Raw genomic sequence first — 21957 nt, forward strand, 5'->3', positions numbered from 1 at the left:
GTGAAGGCAGAGACGTACTGCATGCATATAGTCCCTCAGAGATGGGCTCTTCTGCATAAACACATTCTCTAAAGCTTTTTTATTTTCGCAATATGTTTATAACCATGAAAAAATTCAAGGTTAGAATAGTGCTACACCATCATATTATTAGTGCATCACTGTTCTGTAGGGCTGACCCTCAACAGCAAACAGATGGGGAATTTCTAAGGAAAATCTGTGATACAAGAAAAATCTGGGTGCAGAATCTGTGTGGGTGCTTCAAGCAACCACAAGCTTTTGTCAAAGAATCAATAGGAAAGAGCTAACTGAAAGAAGCAGTGCTCTCTGTGCTGCTCTCCTATTAGAGATGATGTAAAACTGAGATTTTGGCTCTGTAGGATCACAGTCCCACAGCTTTCTAGCTCTTCTGCCCTGGCTCCATTCTTGTTTAGGTCATTCCACTCTGCCTCCCCAAATTCCCTTCTGGAAGAAATCACGAGTAAATACAGCCTGTAAAGTGTTCACTGACTCCAGGAAATGGACACTACTGTATTCACAGATTATTTTTGAACTTTCCAGCCACTGGTGATCAATTTGAGTTGCATTAATATAAATAGCAACAGTTCATTATTTTTTGAGTCCATAATTACTGAAAATATTATGCAAGAGCTATGAGAGAATTGCAGCAGAAAATACAGGTTTGTTACACTTTTAAACCACATAAGCCGTTAGCAGGATCATTTTCAGGACACAGTAAATGAGGAAGGCGGAGAAAAAGGAAGGAGGCTCTCTCACTTGTAACCAAGGTCCATGTGCTGCATAGGGGTGCTCTTCTGTAGCAAAGGCTCCTTCTACTCCCGTTGATACAAACGTGATTGCTGTATCCCCTGTAATACTTTTATATGTAAAGTGCCGTCCATGTAAGAGCCTTCCCCTGGGGAATAAAACATATGTGTTTGAATTGAGAGGGTATGAGCAGCACTGAGCAGAATGATAAAGATATATCACTGTAGCTTCTGACATCAGCATGGGAAACCATTTTGAAGGCAGCAACTATTCATTTTTCAGGAATATATGAATGATTTGCTCCACAAAGCAGGTCACAAGCCTCCTTCTGAGGCAGGGAGTTCCTCCTTATCTCTCCCCTTAGTCTCAGGGCCTTGTTACAGAACTAGAACACATCTAAATCCCACTGCATGCCTATCCCCCTGATGAGGTGCCAATGTATGTAAGGGCAGAGGACTGACAGTCTTCCAGTAAGATGAAAGCTGCAGAAGAGAATCCAGTCTCCACATCATGTGGGAATGTGAAGATGCTTTTCTAAGCAGGCTCATCTGGGGGGCCAAATTTAACTACCATGACAACACCTAGTAATCCATTGCCCTGATGCTTGACAAATGTAACCTGTATTACTTAAGCAAATGCCTAGAAAATATACATATGTGACCATCTATGGTATTACTTCCCTCTTTTTTGCATTCAGTGCTTTCCACAGGGAAAATCCATGGCTCTGCTCTTTAGGCTCAGCGCATGTATGACACACATGCATGGCTTCCAACAGGCAAAGGGGAAAACTTGAGGTAAGATATATAGTGCTAACAAAGTCACAGTTGCTTGATGAGTTACTGCTGGTCAGCTGAACCGTGGTAACCGATCAGGACATACTGTTCAGGCATTTGTGATGTAAAATAAAATATGTTCATGTTAACTATCCCATTGGTTTCTCAACAGGCACAGGTGAGTGTGCACCTGCTGCTGCTAACTCTGATACTACAGACGTGTAACTCATTAGCAATCATTTGTCTCTACCCCACAGTTCATCTTTATGTTAAGGACAATATTTGCCACAGGTATTTTTAAAAATAGTGCCGAATGAAATTGTGGAAACCTAGAAAAGTCATTTACAGTGATATGCACAGCCAGAACCTTCAACAGACAATGTGTAGAGCGTGCATGCAGTGTTTTGTTCCTTCAATCAAGCAAGCTACATAATTTGTCTAAAAACACACTTGCATGCATAAACTGACTGCAAACAGGCTTTGCACAACCGCTTGTGTCTGAGTCTGTAAGACAGAATTAACAACTTGAGAGTTTTCTTTGTCAGAATATATTAAAACATCTCTTCTTTATCACAGAGTTGCCAGCATTAAACAATAAAAAAATCCCTATACTAACCCTGTCCTATTTCAGCACTCAAAATACTGGAGGACATAAAAAGAATCAGAAACAATCTTACCACGACGAACACACATGCAGAGAATCATCTGTTTCTAATGTGTTTTGGCAAAATATCTCAGCTCTGGCCTTTAAAGACCCATTGCATGCATGTCTGTATGGTGAAACAATGCCACAAGACAAAAGCGGCATGTTAGCACAAGCTGAGGAGGACGACGGCTTCACTCACCTTAGACAGAGGGGAATGAGAGCTCCGGACTCCTGGTTAAATTTCAGGTGTACGCTCTCCAGCTGCCTCGTGCGGATTAGCTCATGAGGAATGATAGCTGCTGAGCTCTCGCTTTCTAAACTGTCCTTACGGCTTCTAAGAGAGGAGACAAAATGCATATATTTAGGTTCCCAGTGCTGTGTGCTACTTCTGCTGCGTTTCAGAGCAACTGTGCAAATATTGAAGGACACAGGAACAAACTGTTATGAAGACACATGTGAGTTTTCATCACCCCTACAGAGACAAAGCCTCTCTCAGACTATCAGTCGCAGAATGCAGTTCTTCACCTTGATTTGACAACCTAGGATCTGAATTGGTGCACACACATGGTGCATCCCTTCCCAGCATACAAGAAATAAAATTTCAGGGAAAAACTGGAGCAAGCTACACTCTAAAACCCCAAACCACCATAAATTGGCTTGGAAGAATTGCTAGGTGTGCGCTCCCCGCTGCTTTTGCTTTATCTTCAGGATTTTTTTAGGCAGTAGTCTGCAGGAAAGAGTTGTCCAGTCCCTTACACCCTTGCTCACATATCTTTGAAGTCTGAGGCATCCCTTCAATTGTATCCCAATAATTTCTTTCTGCAGTTCAACCAAAGATTTTGAGTACACTCTGCTTCCACCAGCATCAAGTGCAACAGCCAAAAGATGGACTCTACATGTGATGACTAGGACATCTGCAGATTGCTTTCCCTTGTAAGTGGGGCTGCTTTAAGACAATGCAGGTTTGCTTTCTTATTTTTTCATTCACTTCTGCAAGGCCAGCGTACTGTGAAGCTAAGACTAAAGGTTATGTTGTTACATGATTAGGAACTTTGCCAGACAGAATGCTGGTGTATCTCAAAATACTTGACCATAAACACTTTATATGTTCAAAGACATGGACTGATGTGATGTGTCTGATATGTGATTTATCTTTTTGTGACCTGGGGTTCCACAATAATAGAGGTAAGACTTTCTTAAGATAGTTTCAGAATCATCAGAGGAGGGGGACGGGGAAAGCAGGCAGGAGCTAAAGATGCCATATTGCAATGTGGCTCCATCATGCCAGACAGACGAAAAGCCAAACAAGACTATCAGGCTGTGGCTCCACTTGGAACACTGTTAGAACAAGCCTAGATCCTTCCTCCACCCAAGCACAACCATCTTTAACATACATCTGGAAATAATTGTAAAGAAACAGCTTGACCCTCATGAGCTGACTTAGATCACACCTCAAATTGATTTTACATTTGGGTGCTGTCCCAAAATGACTCCCATCCACCACACACATAGTAGTACAGTTCAGTGTGGCTTCCAAAGCAGACCAGCCTATTGCCTCTGGCAGATCAACTAGTTCCAGGGGAGCTTTTCACCCAGGCTACTGAGCTGCCCACTCTGAAATGAGGATACAAGCTAAACTGTCGCACAGTGCCTTCCTGCAAATACCCTGTATAGCCAGGTCAGAGACACCGAGGAAAAAAAATCAAAGCCTCTCTGCTCCCTGAAAGATAAAAACTGTAAAAAGTGTCCCATGTTCTGCCTTAGCATCTCAAAAAAAGCAATAATGGGCCCCGCAAGGACACAGTAGGTCAGAATTCAGCTTATGCATGGGGGTGGGCTGATGGACTGACAGTTATCAGAGTGTCAGTCTCGGGGGTTAACCCTGAAGCAAAGACACAACATGCTTTGTAGTCCATAGGTGGCACTTAAAGCTGTGTTTAATCTACTTCAGCAAACATTTTACAGCTCTTTGTAGGTGGGGTCTTCAAAGAGTGGAGTGGGCAACATTTTGCAGGCTGATTACCTGAGACTTGCAGTTACAGTTGATTAACGATCAGTTGACCTTAAGCTAAGCTTTGCCTCAACTTCTTTATCAGATCTTGTACACACAGTGAGCTGTGGGAAAGTCAGCCTGTGGTCTACCGCTTCAAATCATTCATTATCAATCCCTACCAAAAGGGTCAGCCATTAACAGCGCATGATTTTCAAGCAGGCCATAAGCTTGCACTCATTAAATGCAGTTCCGGAGTTTACTGGAGCAGAGCAGGAGCTTTACAGCACTGTTATTGCTACAGACAAGAGCCTGTGCCCTTCTCACCTGGACTGCCTAAGTGCGCCAGCCACATCCCATAACGCAGCCTCCCAGGCAGTCGCTGCTGTAGGTTCATGCTTTGGAAGGACAGACAGCTGCAGGACAGTTCCCCACACCCCTGGGCTCCAAACCCCCTGAGATGAAGGTGGGTTTTCAGATTTCCACCATGCTAGCCAGTACAGCTGCTAGCACAATGGGGCTGCAGTCCGGAGGGGAAACAGCCTCCGGTTGTTAATGCAATAATAGGAATGACGACAATATTCTGGAGGCAAGGGGCAAAGCTCTCTAAGTCTTATTAAAAACAGCAAATTCTGTTTGTCATTATACGCTCAAGAGAAGATGTTGACTAATGTATAACTATCAAACGGAACTGTCATGACTTTAAGGCTGTCAATAATTATGACTTCACATTAATAAGTAACCAGCCCTTCTGTCAAAAAGGTGAAGGAGTGAAGCAAAATGGTAGTTAATGCTTTGAATGACATGAAATTATTAATCCTTTCTAAAAAACTTTTCCAAAATAGTCACGGTTTACGTGTTTCTTGTTTCACTTTAGTGGAGCTCACACAATTTCAGCTACTTAAGGGCAAAACTCCAATAGCAGAAACCAAATAACCTTCCATCTAAGCTATACCTTTTGAAACAAGAGTTGTGTTTTGTGGACTGCACATAACACATGAAGAGGCCACTGTGCCATCACTTTCACACTCTGAAATGTCGCATGACAGGGACTCGGCAAGACCCATTAAAATTCACCCTTTGTGAATGGAAATCCTTGTGCTGACCCTTCCAAAGGATGATGACCCAGATGAAGGGTCAGCAGGACTTCTAGGTTGTTATTAATAAAAAGTTCATGTTGTAACACACATTGCCATCCACAGCTTGTAGTTTTCACCCTCAGAAGAAAATGTAGAAAAAAGTTTGCTAACACTAACAACCCTGGTTTTATGACTGTGTGTTACCCATAAGCCTTTGCTTCCTCCACCCCATCACCAAATAAATCAGCTGCAAAAACCAGTGGAGTTTTATTTGTTATGACTAAGATCTAGTGACAATCACGTAAAATGTTGCAAACCTTGTCTATCCCAGATTTAATACTTCATCCAACCCACACAAAAAATTTAATGTTTCTCAGGGTCCAGAAAAAACAAGTCTGCAAAAGCCAGGGCTGCTGCATTAGGAAAGGCAGTAGATTTAAATGGAAGCAGCACGCCGGAAATGCCCCAGTTTAAGGACAGCACATCTCATGTTTTGTGTAACTGGAGGGGAGCTGGAGGAGATTAAAATGCATTTCCCTCTGATTGGGAGCTTGTGGGAGGTGTAAACGTGGGCAGTTGTCAGATTAATTCTTTAGATGATTACATTCTTTTTGTTTCTTTAAAGCTGTTTGTAGTTGGGTTTGAAGTCTCCTGTTCTGGGCAAGTGTATTGCTGCAGTTACCAAGGTGACTTTAGCTGACTTTCAACTATTTTTTCCAGCTTTGGTTTCTACCAGTAGTCTGCTTCTGGGTGGAGGAGAGAGGGAGGAAATTACGTTTGTTGGGGTTTTTTTATTTTTAAATCCCGTGAATGCTGATTAACAGTCCATGAACTTAACCAAAGCCATATTTGATTTGGTTGGGGTTTTTTTCTTGAAAGAGAGAGGGGTGGTCAAACCATTGCAAAGGTGTCCAATGCATCCTGCAGCTTCCCCAGACCTCTGTCAACAGGGAGAAGGGGCCCAAGGAGACTGTGCGTCCCAGTGTGCTGTGCTCCTTCTTGATGTGAGCAGCCACACGCTGGAACCTGTAGCCTCCCGGGGGCCCTCTCTTTGTATTAAAGATGAGGGTGGCTGCAATCTGCTTAATTTTATGCCAATTAGCAGCAGCCTGTGGGGATCCTGGAAAACTGCCAATGCAATCACTGGGTTGCACAAAGTTTGGATGTCCCTTCCTCAAAAGTCATGTTTATAGCAACCTCTTCTCAAGCAACCCCACTGGCAGTTATTTTATGGGATTCAAGAATAACCAGGTTGATCGGATTAAGAAAGGTTTATTTATTCTTGCACTTGTGTTTTGCTTTATGATCAGAGCGCTTAATCTCACGGATCTGTCACAGAAAGAGGTCCCAATTCCCTCCCAGGCTCTGTCACTGACATGGAGGATAATTTCATTGCATTTCCAAGTTACCCTCCCAGGTACCAAAATCACAAAGGACACACTGTTGGAAGCTGGCCACGGCAGGGGCTCTTCATAGGAGTGGGTGCCCACTATATCACTAACCCAAGTTACAGTCACTGCTCCTTGCTTCCTTGGTACAAAACCCAGCACCCCGAGTTAGTGAATGCAAACCATAAGCACAAGCTTACATAGCTGGGAGAGAAAGGTTGGGTCATTTTTTTTTTTCCTTTTCCCCCCCTCCTTTCTTCCCTTTCCAGCTGTGGCTATTTCAAACCTCCTTACTCCCTAATGAAGATATGGTCAAAGATCACTTAAGTGCCAGCAATCTTCCAGTGTCTTTCCCACAGTTTCCCCTGAAGGGCAAACCAGAAGTTGTGGGAAAGAGCCCTAAGCATCTTGGCACACAGAGTTACGGGACACGCCACAGATGCACAGAGGCAAGTGCAGAAATGGGGAGGACATGGTTACACAGCTCCTGCTGTGGTCACACTGGGACAAGGCTAGATGGAGTGCTCAGACCTGGGTGCTCATCATCCTGGTTAAACCGGATGGTGAAGATGTTCTGGGTACATTTCCTGGTACAGAAGGGCTCCAAGGACAACGCCAGTAGCAACAATCTTCTTGCCACTCACATATCCCTTTGGAAAGCTGCATAACTACCTTGAGTGCTTGGAGGAGCCAGACTGTTCCAGACCTGCAGCTGAACTGGGATTGAGAGATTCAGGCTGTGGTACTGGCACCCTGCAGATTCCCGGGCAAAATCTAACAGCTCTTTTTATGCTTCAGGTTCCCCATCTGTAAAACTGAGACATTCTTCCACGTAGGGGTGTTGCAAGGATTAAGTCAATGTTTGCAAAGTACTTTTAGATTCTTAGATGGGGAAAGCTATGTAGAAGTGCAAATTATTAGCATGGTGATCGCTCTGCACTTCTACTGACACTGGTTTTCCAGACATTTGCTTTTCTAGTTCGCAGGCTTGTCACCCAGCACTCACGCTGAGAGACACTCCCTAAAGTATATTGCCTCCCCCCATTCAGCATTCCTTACTCAAGCAAGACACCACTGAATGGCGTCTCAATGAGAGCGTGCCTAAATAAGCAGGACTGGATTGGAAACTTACTGTTTAGTGGTTGCAGAATCAGAAAGTCCAGCCAGAACTAGACAGTTTCAGAGAATGCTGAAATGCTTCCCTTTATGTAAAAGTTTGCCTCCAAGAACTGAAGACAGGAAACCAGCTACACAGACAACAGCTCCCCTCCACCCAAATAAAGCAGCAATCCCAACCCAGTGCAATTAGGAGAAGCAAAGTGCACGCTTGCCTCGAAGCAAATCCTACATCTTGATATTACCATCAGAGCTTCCTCAGAAATACTGCTCAGATGGAGCTTGTTAATGTGCGTTAACCCAATGTTACTCACTGAAAGGAGAAATCAGCATGACCTATTTACCAAGTCTGAGGAACTACTTGGGCAGTGGACTCCAGTCCTGCGAGTGGTGCCACTGTTACTCATACGCTCCAAACCAGGCACAGCGTGTGACAGTCTGGGGTTATCTAGGGAGGACTTCTGGAGTGACACAACTCCTCCCTCTTCCCAAAAGGGAAGGGCAACAACCTGAGATGCTCAGGGTACAGTGCACCAGAAGGTCACAGCCAGGACAGTCCTGCCAGCCCCACCTGCCGGAGGGTTGTTGCCTGCTCTGTTTGCCAGGAACCTGCCTTCATTTCCCTGCACAGCTGGAAACTGGTCAGGGCTGGATGGAATTAGCAAACGGGCACAGAGCTACCATATGTTCAAGTTCCCCTAGACACAACCTGTCTTTCTGCCTGGAAATTGACTGCAGATAGGATTTGAGGTCCCTGGGGCATCTGTTGTGGGTCCCTGGACAAATAACCATGGTGCATGAGGGGACCAGCGCACACACAGTTATCTGGGAATTCCCAGACAGAAACACAGGAATCACGCATGTTGAACCACACCGCTTCGTCCTTCTTGAGAAGAGGGAGAGTGATAAGCAGCGGAGAGATGCTGGAAAAGCCTAGTCAAAGTAACACAGCCTTGGCAGACCTTTTTCTACCACTCAAGCCTCACCTTCAGACACTGGGCATTACTTAAATCCTGGCACAATGAAATGTAGCAATTACTGATAATCTTAGCCCCAACAGCGCAGTAATGCAGTGTGCTAGCTCTAGGTTTCTACTCCATACTTCAGCTGACAGGAGCAGTAGAATGGTCTGAGTCAGCCAAGGGGCAGAAAAACATCACTTTCAGCAACACTGCGTGATCAAGGGGACCCTTGAGGGGTGGAAAAGGTCAAGAATTCCCCTATCCCAACCCTGTCTCTCACTGCAGCTGTGGCAAATTAACTCATCTGTCTTCATCTGTAAAGTGGAGATGCCACGTACCTACCTCACACAAGAGCACAGAGCTAACTGCCAGGGACAATTAAAGACTCAGCCCTAGAACTTACTACATCAAGAAATGAAATAGCGAAACAAGCAATGCTCCACAAGTGTCAGTGAACTTTGACATCTGGAGCTTCCAGCCCACTGAGGTCTTAACAGCAACAGTGCTTAATCTGACATCTAAACATTCCCCACGCGTAACAGCTCACTGTATCCAACCAGAGTGAACCTGCAGGGTTCAGGAGAGTGGCAGCCTTGCCTTTCTGTCTGTCTGAGCAGCACCTACTAAGCTCATAGGTCCTAAGAAATAAATAATGCGCCACTGTAAAGTACACCTGTATTCATACACGTCTAATTTTTCCAAGCAGTAATCAAGAGTATTATGTTACCTATGGCCAAAATGATTAGTCATATTTCCAAAGATTAATTTACATGTTCTTTTGTTTAATGCGTACAAACTGATTTAATGGCTGCTTATGAACTGAGCTAACAGTAATTTTGAGAAACAGATGTCCGATGCAGTTTTAGGCATTAAGAGTGCTTTTATTCATATTCTTAGGAGAAAAAGGGCTACACAGTCTACAGTAATAACAATAATGAATCAAAGTACTACAGCTGCCCAGCAGAGTTTTGACAGAAAACAGCTTTTTCTCAAAGGAACTTTTTTTTCACAGGACCCTGGGACAGTGAACAACCGGTAATATGCATGCTTAACATGGATGTATGTGTTTTGCTGGAGCAAGAACACTGAATCAAGCCCTGTCTGCAACAAATGTGAGGCTTTTGCATAAGCGCTGAAAACTGTAACTACACAAAGACTGGGAAATTTGTATGGAATCTGGATCCTCCACATTTTATACAAATAAATATTCAAAAGTTTGAGTGTTTCTGATATTATTTTGTGATGCTGAATGCAGAACAGGTTGTCTGCTTTAAACCCTGATAGATTATTGTGTGTGGGTGGTAGGGTTAGGATAAAAGAAAGGGAAGAAAGCTACCAGGAAAGCAGTTGGTGGCTGCAAATCTATGATAAATAAACAGCACGTGCCTCTTCTGCACGAAGCCATTAGAGTCTGTGTCAGATTTAACATCCTAAAGTCAGCTGGGTGCAAATTTGATGGCCTGGGGTCTGCAGGGCTCCCTATGGAAAGTAGATTTGGAACAATTTGCCATGCCCCAACAGAGTGTTTCTGTCAAGATCTTGAGGAGCCTCTAATGCAACAATTATTCACAGGACCCTTGCAACGAACCACAGGTTTGATATTTTATGGTCTGGTGTGTACAGTGCAGGATATGATTACACACAAGCCTGCTTCCCATCAGCCAGCACCTCATAATCATTACATATTTATCCTTGTGGTGCCTCAAGAAGATGACATTGTTATTAGTCCCATTGTATAAATTCAGAACTGAAGCTCAAGAGCTAAATGACTTGCCTTTGACTACACAAGATTTACAGTGAAGGACAGAACTGAGTCCCAGCCCTACCAGGCCCAAGCAAGGACCGCACCAGAAGGACTAGATCTATGTGCAGAGCTGTCCTTCATCTCAGATGCTTGTACGTCTTACGAAATGACTATATCTGCACTGGGTTTTGTGCCTTTTGTGTCTCAGCCTCTGCCACTGCAGGTACTGTAGGGAACATGGATGCAGATATATTACTACATGCAAAAGCTGAACTCATTTAAGTTATATCCCTCTGCAGCAGCTGGAGATGAGAGTCTCCAGATCATGCTCACGTACTTAATAGCACATTGAGCAACTTTGCTCAAACGCGCAAGACATGCTGAGACAGTGTATTAGGAAAGGCTGAAACCTAGTAAGATCTTCGTCTTCTGCTTCATCTGTACCACACTGTTCTGGAAAATATGTTGACTGACAAGTTTTAGCCACAGTAAGGCCAATCATCAGGTCTGATTTAAGTACCAGTTAGTTAGAGGTTGTGAGTAAACACTGCTTTGCAGCACAAACGACCCCTCTCAGTATAGTCAAGGTATTGAACAAGTCCCATTGTGTCTGCTACACGAATTGGAGAAGAGAAGCCACTGCACAAGTAGAAAAAGACCTTTTCCAAACTCTTCTCAAAGTAGTCAGTAAGATGGAGGAAGAAAGTGCTAGGCCACACTGCTGTTTTAAATTGAGATCTCCTCTATCCCTCCAATACGATCACCAGACTAACAGCAGGCAAGACACAGAGCTGCTAGCTCTTTCCTAATTGCTGTTACAGAGAAACAGGCTAGCTATCAGTTTCCACAGTGGTAACCGCAGACCTCAGAGCAATGTATTTATCTTCTAGGAGGCAAACACTGGTAACCAGCCTTTCCTACCACTCAGGCTTCAGGCAGGGTGGGTGCACAGCTGCTACAGGTAACAGAGATTTGCAACAAAGAGCACTGTCACAGATATGAGCCTCTGAATTTGACCTGCCTTCCTCTCTGTCTTAGAACAGTTAAAAACTCAGGTAAATATTTGTGTGCTTCATCTTAGACCTCTGCTAACCTTTCACCACTCTGTCTTGAGTGTATCTCTGTTTATCTTACCCTGAATAACGTAAAGCTTTCTTATCTAAGCAACAACTGCCTCTCAGCATTGAGGCTTACCCATCAGCTGCCTCCCTGACCTGATGTGCACCCCAAATGTTTCTGGTTGTCCCCAACCACTGCAAACTCAGAGCTTTTACTGGGCATGCAGATTCATGCACAAGCCCAGCATCTGTGAGAAATCCTGCTCAATACTTTTGAGCCTTCCTAGGTTGGCTGTGATTTGTGCAAAACAGATGGTATAATTTATTTTTTTTTCAGTCAGGCCAACAGGACCAACCAATGGTCCAGTGGGACCAACTTTCAGGCAGGGAAGTACTACTCAAAATCTGAGGCAGGTCAGAATCTGGTTCCATGTAATTATGACAAAGCAAAAGTAAGATTATTCCTAAAGCAATAATAAAGCCACTTGAGATTTTTTTTTTTGGTAAGCACGAATATGTCATATTACTTATTAGTACACAGCATCGGCAATTGACATAATACTTCCCCCAAAGGATTGGACAACTCAGTGACATTCATAAGTAAGGCAAATCAGAAGTCACCCACGAAATGCAACAGGAAAAGATATCAGAGTCCTAACCAAATATGAGGAATATTTTTCTCATGAAATGCTTGAATCAAGAAAGAAACAAGAACTGAAACAGAGCACGATACTGTTCCTGCCTGGCACTACAGGAAAAAGCTGGTTTCATTATGATCTTTACTCTTGGAACAAGAAAGCACAAATGTTCATTATAGAATAGGAAACCAAAGGAAATACCACGATGAAAGAGTGCAGCAAAGATGCACGCCTTTCTGTATCATTCAGATGAAAACACTAAAACTGATGGGAAGACATTTAACTAGCAACTGTAATAAGCCTAAAAGGGGATGGGGAGAAACCCAGAAGGACAGAAGTGCAGATAACTGCAGATGGCTTGAAACCACAGGTAATTTCCTATAGATTAATTGGAAGTCAAAAGTTTCAAATGAGGAGAGATCTACAGGCCAACCTAGTCACACTTAAGTCACCTGTTAGTCTACAGACTATTAAGAGACCAGGGTGGTATTGGCATATAATTACTGCCAGTACCTGCCTGCTTAAGCAAGGCAAGACTAAAGTCACTTAAAAAAAAAAAATAACATTTTAACCAAAAGGTTTGTAATTATGAGCTTGAAAACAAAATGCTCAGGCAAAAATATTGGCAAACACTCATCTGTGCCACCTATCTCTTTGGATGCCATAGCACTGCTCACCACAGTACAACACACTCAGAGCTGCTCTGCACCAGCAAGGAACCCCTCTCGAAATCTGCCCTCCTGAGTACTACCCCATTAACCCAACCTTAACAACTCTCCTCCCTCTATCCTTGTGCTTTGCAAGTATTTGTTGCTAGCCTTCCTCTCCCCTTACCAAGTCTTTTCCCACCGAGCTTTAACTCTGTTTTCCATGCTGAGCTCTGTTGCCTCCCACCTCCCACCATCTGAGGGTGCACGGGGAAACTTACGGTGCTCGGTCATGGTTCAACCCATTCTGTCTTTGTGCATTTATTGGAGGTAGAACAGGTTTGCTGTTAATCTCAAGCCCTCTCCGCAAAGTCTCCCTGATTTGTTCCGTATCTGTAAAGAGAATTTTTTTAACATGATTTAGAGTCCCTAGAAACACCACAGACACAACGAGACATCAGCTTTTTTTTTCAAGGTCTGTTTCTATGCTGTGTTTCATCTACACTCTTCCCCTTCAGAACAAAATGAAGAGATGCTAAGGGTGAATTCTTAACAGCTCTTCCTGCACCTTAGGAGTTATTTCACTTTATAAAGTCAGCTTGAATTCTCTTGGTTTGGGCTATGATGTTATGTCAGGCACGGAGAGCTGGAACCTTTGGTACTGTGCCCTCCTGATGAGGAAATTCTGAGCAGTTTTGTATCCTTTCATAAACGACGTGTTTGCTGTTTCTGCAGCTCTCACAGAACCTCCTGACACTTCCAGCCTTTGCGCTGGAAGTCCCTTTTCCCGTTAGACATAACAAGAATTTGTTTCTTTACCAAATGAGTGCAAGGAGGCTCCCCAGTTTTTGCAACTCTGTTGATTAATTTACAAGATTCACAAAAGAAAGCCATTTTATGCAAACTTTAACTTCAAACTCACATTTGAAAATAAACTGCAAATTATGCACTTCAGATGCAGTCTTTTTACTTACTAATTTTCCTATGTTTATTGGCCAAATACTTTAATAGGATGCTTTCCTACCTTAGATGTTTCTTCATCTTTTTCTGAGAAATGTGGGACTTTTTATGAGAAATGTGGGAAATGGGTAAAGAAAAAATATCCAAATTATTTCAAAATAATTTCAAGGATATACAAGTATCACCATGTATACTTGTCTTGGGCTTTTCGTTGCAGAGCTGAGGGAAAACGGCCTTTTTAGATCTAGTGCTGTTGAAAACATTTGTATAGAAGCCAGAAGGAACCCTATATGCAGTTAAATATTTTTTTTTACCAGTCTTAAAAACAAGTAAGATACGATTCCTGTGGAAACCATTATTAATTACAGGAAATCTCAAGCCCTCAAATTTTATATTACTTCACTCATTTGAAAGACAACATGCATCATTTCAAGTATATGTAATGGCTATGACTTCTGTACCCTGAGATGGCATCTCACTGCAAAGGGGAACTCCATCATATTTTATTTCTTCTTTCCAGAGTTCCATGTTTGCAAGAATCACTTGAGTTCAGGTACAGCAACAGTGTCAGTCCAACTTGCCACCCAAAAAGTAAATGTTAAAAAGGGAACACAGGGAACATAGACTGGGAAAATGCAGTTTTCACCTTGCGGGTGTTTACAGTCCTGGTTTCACCCAGTGCTCAGTTTAACTTTGCAGATTTTGATTAGAAATAGCTTAAAAACGGAAATAAACATTTAAATGAAACAATGCAAAGATGTGTTTTCCTCTCTCCTGCCTTCATCAAAGAGGCCACACCAAAATCCATTTTGCTCCCCTAAGACACACTGAGCCTTCCAGTAAATGTGGTGTTTGTTATGAACCCTCAAATGCTGCATGACTCAGCCCACTGCCCAGACCCATCAGAAAACAAGCCAAAAGGCCATGACAGCGACTCGGTCCAGGACCTCTTACCTTTCCCGGAGAGCCGCCGCGGCTGGCTCCCAATGCAAATGCTCCTGCTGTCTTCATCATCCTCTGGGGGCCGGCTGAGATCGTCCCAGGCACATTTGGCACTCACTCCACTGAGGTTTGAGCCATCTGTCTCAATCCCTTTGTCAACTCTCTCCTGCTTGAAAAGATCCAAAACCCGAAGACTTTTTTGGGTGTGGCTTGAACATGAGCTGGAACCCACCCTGCTGAAACCACCCTTCAGCCCGTCCCCCTTTGCAGCCAGTTTCCACTCTCTGGCCCCCATGCTTTCATGTATCAGCCAACAGTGCCTGCACACTGAGCGAAATCAGGGAGCTGATCTGAACTGGAACAAACCTTTTCCATGGCAGGTTGGTCTGAATCCCTACTCCTTCCCCACTGCTTCACTACATGGCCCTGGCAGGCACAAAGCAGGGAAAAAAAAATCAATGGCCTGGGGTATGCAGGGTTGCTTCTTTCAGCGTTCGCTCCAGTTTACACCAGCTATACACTCACGAACAAAGCATGGCTTGGCAGTCTACCTATTACATGTCAATTATAACAAACCCCTGAATAACTAAACTTAAGTTCTCTTTCCAAGCTTACCAAGGAGTCCCACAATGAAAACAGCTCACAGAGAGACTCATCATTCACAAGAGTTCATCATTTGCAAACTGCCCGGAAAAACACTGCTTTTCAATGTGCTGGCGTGTTCAGTAAAGGACAAACATGCAAGGAGACACGGGTCTGTTCACAATATCAAAGCTTTTGCAAAATACACAAACTCCCACCCTTTCAAATTGGACTTTCCAAGCACGTAACCACCGTCTGGGTCTAGGAAGGTGTCGCACACCTACTGCAAGCAGCTGGATGCTCTCAGACACCATGTATTTTCTCAAGGACACATGCATCTGCTGCCAGCAAGATGGCCTAGCTACAGCCAAAACTTCCACAGGACACCTACCTGCTCAGGGAGCTGGCATGGGTCTGAATTTCCACCTGTGTCCCACAAGGGGGTAATGTTGAGCTGAACAAACTCAGGGCTGAGCTACACCAAGGAAGGTCTGCCCTTACTGCTGTCACCTCTCCCCTGGCACTGCATCACTGGGGCTCGTTTTCCCCTCTTCTGAAGGGCTGTCACTCCTGGTAGTGCTTGGTGGCACTAGCAACATCTCCATCTCACTGCTTACATCTTGATCACCTCAGAATAGGCGATAAGGCCCACCGCTTGTGGGACAGAAACTTTGAAGACTTGAGGAAAGAGTAGAGCTGCGTTACGTGCAACAGGAGCAGATTTCTCTGCTTGTTATTCCTACCTCCAGTTTGACCTTGCCATTGGAGGCAAGCAACCATGGGAGCATCCAGCGCTTTGCAAAATCTGTTCCCTAAGAAGGAGTTTTCAGACTAAAACCCACAACATTCTTCCTCTTGCCCAGCTCTTCCTCTTGCACTGGGCTCTTGGACGAGCACTGCCTGTTCTTGCGACCATTCAAGAGAGGATTTGAGCAGCTCAAAGATAAGCACAAGCACTCAGGGTGTGGTTGCACAGCAGTTCAAGCTGATGTAATTCACAGTGGCTGCAGTCCACCCTCCTCCATGTGCTTCTACCCCCTCCCTTGAGCCAACTCCTTTTTTTTTTTTTTCAGCTGCAACACCTCCCTGAACTGGCTCTTTGGGCCAAAAGTGGAGGCAAAAGCCTGTGGCTGGGGGTAGGACCAGAGGAGTCCTGACTTTGATTTAGAGCATTCAAAAGACTGCCTTCATTTTGTCTTTCCCTGAAAGACTACTCCTCGTAGGGATCTTCCTCCGGCATCAGGGGAAACTGGCTTCTATGAAAACATAATGGGAAAATCTGAGAAATAATAAATCTGCCGGGATTTTTCTTTTGTTATAAAATTATAAAATTACTTGTTTCACCCATAAATAGAAGTTGTGGAAAAATAAACAAAAATACATCTGATCCTACATATGCAAATAATGCTCTAAGTGAGACTTAGCACGTAGCTCCTTCGGGAGCCCTCCGCAGCACTCTGTGAGGACCCAAATCATCTGGTATGGGGAGGTTTAACTTGTCAGCATGGTTATTTTTTATTTGAGTGACTGGAGAAGCAGGGGAGAGCCACCAAACTGGCCCTTGAGCAGGGAGCAGAAAAGCCCAGAGGGCCCTGAGGACTCCATCGGGCAGAGGCTCTGGTGGGACGTGCTTCTCCATCCCTGCAGCCAGGGCCCCTGCTCACAGACACAGTCGGGGCCTCCGGACAGTGCGCAGACCTTTGGAGAGGGGAAAAGGGACTCATCATCTGCACCTCAGCTGGTTTGCAGAGCACTTCCTCGGGGGACGAAGCGCTGCTCTGTTCACATCCCTTGGAGATCAAGGGGGGCTGATGGAAACGAGCTGGCCTAAGGCAGCCTGATTTGCATGCCTGTTTTATAACGTTTTCAAGTATTAATATTAAAGGGAGAAAAAAACAACAAAAAAAGACCCTAACCATTGCAGACTCTCAGCTGGGGCAATGCACAGCTTTACCCCATCTTTAGCCAGCAAAGATGTTCCTGGGCTGAGGGGCTGTTCTTCCTCCCTTGAAAGGGCAGCCTGAGCAGGAGGCTGGAGGAGCCCAGGGCAAAGGAGGTTCAGCTTTTTCCTTCCTCAAAGAACGGATGTTTCTGTCCCATTTTCCTCTCAGCATGTGGGAGGGATGCTCTGAGGCTCTTCTAAGTCATTGATCCCTTTCTAAACGAGCCAGAGCACTGCAGTGTGACCCGCAGAGCAGCAACCACAACTCAGGAAATTCAAATCAGCTTTATTCTCTTCTGAGATATCTGCTAAAACAGAAGCAAAGTACAGAGAATCGGCGCAGAGATGGGGACCAACAGGGATTGTTCGACAGTGCTGCCAGGGAAATCTGAATGGCCTACAGGGAAGCCTGGCTGAACAGAAAACAGACAGCGTTGCCACAGCGTTAATTGCCGACATCCTGGGATGACATCTTAGTTGGGATCCATTCTCAGCAACTCCGAACAGAAAGTACAGCTGCTGCTGCCAGGGCTGGGTTTAGGCCTCAACCAATTCCCACAAGAGACAATGCAGCCTCAAAACAAGCTCTTTCCCGGGAAAGTGGTCTGTTTTCTCTGCCTGCTCCCTCCCTCCCCTCCACCTATCTTCCTCTGCTGCCTTTCAGCTCTCACGCACCCTGTACCACCGCTGAGAAAATGCCAAGCTAATCCTTTCCCCACCAATTAGAGCAGGAGGCGCACCACTGGCTGAACCCAGCCCAGCTCCCTGCACTCGGCGAAGGCTCTTTGCAGGACTCGGCACCGCAGCAGCACGTTTTGCGCTGCGAATCCCCAGGGGCTGCAGCAGCAGAGCAGGAAAGAGGTACACACACACACCTGCGTGTACGCACTACTGCAAGGGCAAGAGAGAACAGAAACAGGAATGTCTTCAAAGTGAGGAAGTCCGGAAAGACCACAGACATAGCAGCTTTCAGTGGCAGGACACACTGGCGAGGCAGAGGTACTCTTTATTTGCCTTAACTTGCCTTGGCTGACTCAGATTCCAGTAAGCTGAGCTACTTTTCATTTACAGTAAACTGAAGAAAACCCTGTTATCATTAGGAATCACCAGTGTGCAGAGAACAGACAAACACCCTCCAGGAGGGGAGAGGGCAAAATTTTGAAAATCCTAAAAACTTCATAGGACTTGTATTAGCTCCCACACATTGTGGGACATTTGTGGAAGATTTTTTTTTTGTGTGTGTGTCTCTCAGACTGGGGATATTTTAGATTAACAAATCCTTAAAAACAGTAAATGCAGAATTTGGTTTTGTTCTTAAGCTTTCAAAAGAGAAGATACTGTGAGGCAACTGAGGGTAATCAGATGCAGACACGCAGACCATAAGCAAATGCAATAGCTTGTACAAAACGTGCACATATGCACGTGCCCTACCAGGCTAAGCCACAAGTTCTCTGTCAAAGGCGAATACTCAGTGATTCAACTGAAGCAAGGTCAGCACCACATTGGATTTGCCTGGGACCCATGTACTCCAGTACCGTAACACTGTTTAAGGGATGCATAAGTGTCTCCCAAATGCACAGATCAGCAGTAGTCCATGGGATGGTAACCCCTCCATAGAGGTCCTATTCTGATCTGAATTCAGAATCTGAATTCTGAAGAAGGTGGTTTAATTTCTCCATGGTTTATTAATAACTGGAAGAGATACTTTTGGCTTCCCATTATTTCTCAGACCACACTAACTACTTAGCCTCAAGTGACATCCTACAGGAATGTGACTGTCACATTTGCTGTGAAAGAATTTTACTTTGTGGTTTTGGGTGCCTGTTATATCTCCTTATGCTTACATATAAAACAAAGGAGGAATCTCCTGATCTATCATCTCTAAATCTTGTACTGTTCTATGTTCTTTTATCTTCTTCTGTTTTCCTCCTTTCTAAAACATGCACTCAAAATCCTAACCAATTTGTCTTATATATGAGATTCTGTTTTCCTCATCTCCCTTCTCTAAATTTCTTCCTAGAGTCGCCATCCACCTGGCACTGGACACATGCACTCTTGAACCACCTCTGAGAAAGCAAAGGGAGTCTTTAAGACTTTTCCAGGATTACTGCAAACACAGAGAAGATTTGGACCTTTATGGAAAATAATAGAACTGTTTTATACCATTAAACCAATTCTCCCTGGCCACTACAAAAGACATGACATTTTATAAACTAAAGACATACTTGCAGATGTGGGTCAATCTCAAATATTGTCTCTCCTCTTCGCATATCTGTTATCAACCAGGGGCCTCCAGCTCTACAAAGAAAGAAAGATAATGAACCAAACAAGGTCTTTAGCTAGTACTCCCCAGAGTACTTAGAGTGGACTTGTGCAGGAAGGAAGCACAAGACAGAGTTTAAAACAACCCCAGAAGCCCCCCTATGTTGTGTACACATCCCATAGCATGCATTTGTCCTTTACATTTCCCAACTGCACAATGAAAGCCCTCCATAACCTAGCTGTTATCTGCCTAGTGTCTGGCACCACCAAGTCTTGCAAAGTCATCAGGATTGACATAGGCTGTCTCCTTTGTGGACCCGCTAACTCATACAAGACTGAACAGGGTTTTAATCTTATAGGTAACTGAATTGGGATGGAGAAGTCCAGTGTAACCTAGGTTTAAGAAAGACAGGCAAGGCATGGGGTCAAGATTTACACCTCTATTACATATCTGAAGATGCAGCAGGGTCCCAACAGGACTGCATTTTTTGCTGAGATCGGCAGTCATGTCCAGTACCATAAAAAGCTTATTGCTCTGATAAATATCCTCACAATAGACATTTTGCCCAGTTGGTACTTAATGGTTGAGTACTCAGATGGTTCAGTGAAATCTTTGTTTTCATTAGCAATAAAAGTCAGAAGGGTCAAGATGTTTCCCAACAAAGGTGACAGGAAACAGTTTACTCTGAAGATAAGCTACTCGGAGACTTCACTTTGGGTCACAGTGCAGGCAGACTGCAGAAGTCAACCTTAGATGATGCTTTTCATTTGAAGTAAAAACTGAAGTCGTTTGGAATTGCCATAAAAATTTTCATTTTTTCATGAGATACTTTGTTATTGCAGTCAAAAGCCCCCTCCTCTGGCCTTGTCTGTGTTACAGTCTCCTAAAACACTTGGAGTGGGAACAATAAAAGTTAATATTTTATAGCTTTTCAGATGCATTGATAGCCACTCTTTTTTCAGATCACTTTGGAAGCTGTTAATTATTAACTGCAGAGGTGCCACCAGCTTCAGTCCCTCACTGGGATGCAAGAGACTTTTACCTTGTCTCTACATCAGCGGCTTAGTAATTTGCAACTTTGTCTTCGAATCATGCACATTTGAGTTTCATTTTATCCTTGGAAAGGTGCTCGTACCACAACACAAAAGCCAAAAACCAGACTGAGGAGAAGGATGCTATATCTGTATTGACTTAGAGGGAGCTGCAGGCAGTGTTTATTGTCTTGAGGTCTCAGAAACAAAGCTTGCAGCTCGACAAATTCACTCCGCTCTGGGGCATTCACATGAACTAGCTGCACTTGTGCCTGGAAAGGGAAAAGTTCAAGAAGTCCTGCAGCAAAGGCTGGACTCTTCCAAACAATCAATCAATTAAAGGCCATTGTGACTCTAGATGGTGTACGACTGTGCCCAGAACACATATTTGGAACCATTTTGTTTAAAAAAATCTTTTGGGCTACAACCACATGGCAATAACTTCCACTAAATATAAGAGGAAAACATTCAAACAAAACACCTGCAAGCAAAAAATTTAGCCGCAATCTGGCACCAAATAAAGCATCAGCATATCATTTAACATTTAAAACCCATCTCCTCCTTAACTCAATGACATCTTTGTTTTGCCATGGGAGGAATAACAATGAACTTCACTTGCATGAACATTTCTACTGCAAATTGGCCCACCAAGAATGGGGCCAGTTTGAGAGTGACTTTCTCACTTTCACACAGTACCCAAGCGTTGCTAGGCACTGTAAGTCAGTAAGTCCTTCATTTATTTTGAACTACACAGAGAGGTCACCAGAAACAGTTAACCCAGCTCTCTCAGGAAGAACCAATGAGAAAATGCTGCAGGCATCATAGGAAGGAAATTAAGCTTTCAAGACCTCATTCTGTTTCATCCTGAACATGTGGACTTCCACATGCATTAATCTGCCATCTAAGTGTCTGTGCGTGAGAACAGATTTGCAATGAATTCCCATCTCTTGCTACAGCACAGGATTAAATAAATTCCATCAACAAGTTAAAGATTGTTAATAAAAATAAAAAACTGAATGCTCCCCTATATGGGCTATATGAGCACTTACACTGGGACAGTTCGAAGTAGTTCCAAGATCCCTTGCCCGTTCCACTGCTGAGCCGCATGCAGTTCCTCAGTGCAAACCCCAACAATCTGGAATAAACAAAACCAGAGATACTAAACTGGATCGGAACTGTGCAAGAACTGCAGAGAAAATGTGCCATATGGTGCTGGATCAAACAGTGCAGATACAGAGGAGCACCATTTCTTTAAACTAACTAGACAAGCAAGGACAAATGAAGTCTGAGACAAGAGGGATTCTGCAATTCCTTATGCCCTCTCTTCTCTACGCTTACCATGTGAAGTGCTCTGGTCACATAACATTTAATCTTGCATGGCATGTGTGAATTTAACTATGAGGAGGGCCTGCTGACAAGCCAGGGTTTACA

At 44.0% G+C, this 21957-nt stretch overlaps 1 protein-coding gene across 1 annotated transcript in view; it reads right to left on the reverse strand.

The window, feature by feature from the left end:
• SUFU (suppressor of fused homolog (Drosophila)) overlaps positions 1-21957 on the reverse strand; it is an 85231-nt gene that overhangs the window by 16134 nt on the left and 47140 nt on the right. The window contains exons 4-9 of the mRNA XM_010080567.1: positions 21576-21661; positions 19458-19530; positions 14721-14874; positions 13088-13199; positions 2384-2518; positions 775-913 (exon numbers count right to left, since the gene is read on the reverse strand). Of these exons, the coding sequence (XP_010078869.1) occupies positions 775-913; positions 2384-2518; positions 13088-13199; positions 14721-14874; positions 19458-19530; positions 21576-21661 (699 nt within the window). The remainder of the gene's footprint in view (positions 1-774; positions 914-2383; positions 2519-13087; positions 13200-14720; positions 14875-19457; positions 19531-21575; positions 21662-21957) is intronic.

This window comes from Pterocles gutturalis, unplaced genomic scaffold (genome assembly GCF_000699245.1).
Source record: "Pterocles gutturalis isolate BGI_N339 unplaced genomic scaffold, ASM69924v1 scaffold23289, whole genome shotgun sequence".
In the NCBI taxonomy this organism is placed as follows: domain Eukaryota; kingdom Metazoa; phylum Chordata; class Aves; order Pterocliformes; family Pteroclidae; genus Pterocles; species Pterocles gutturalis.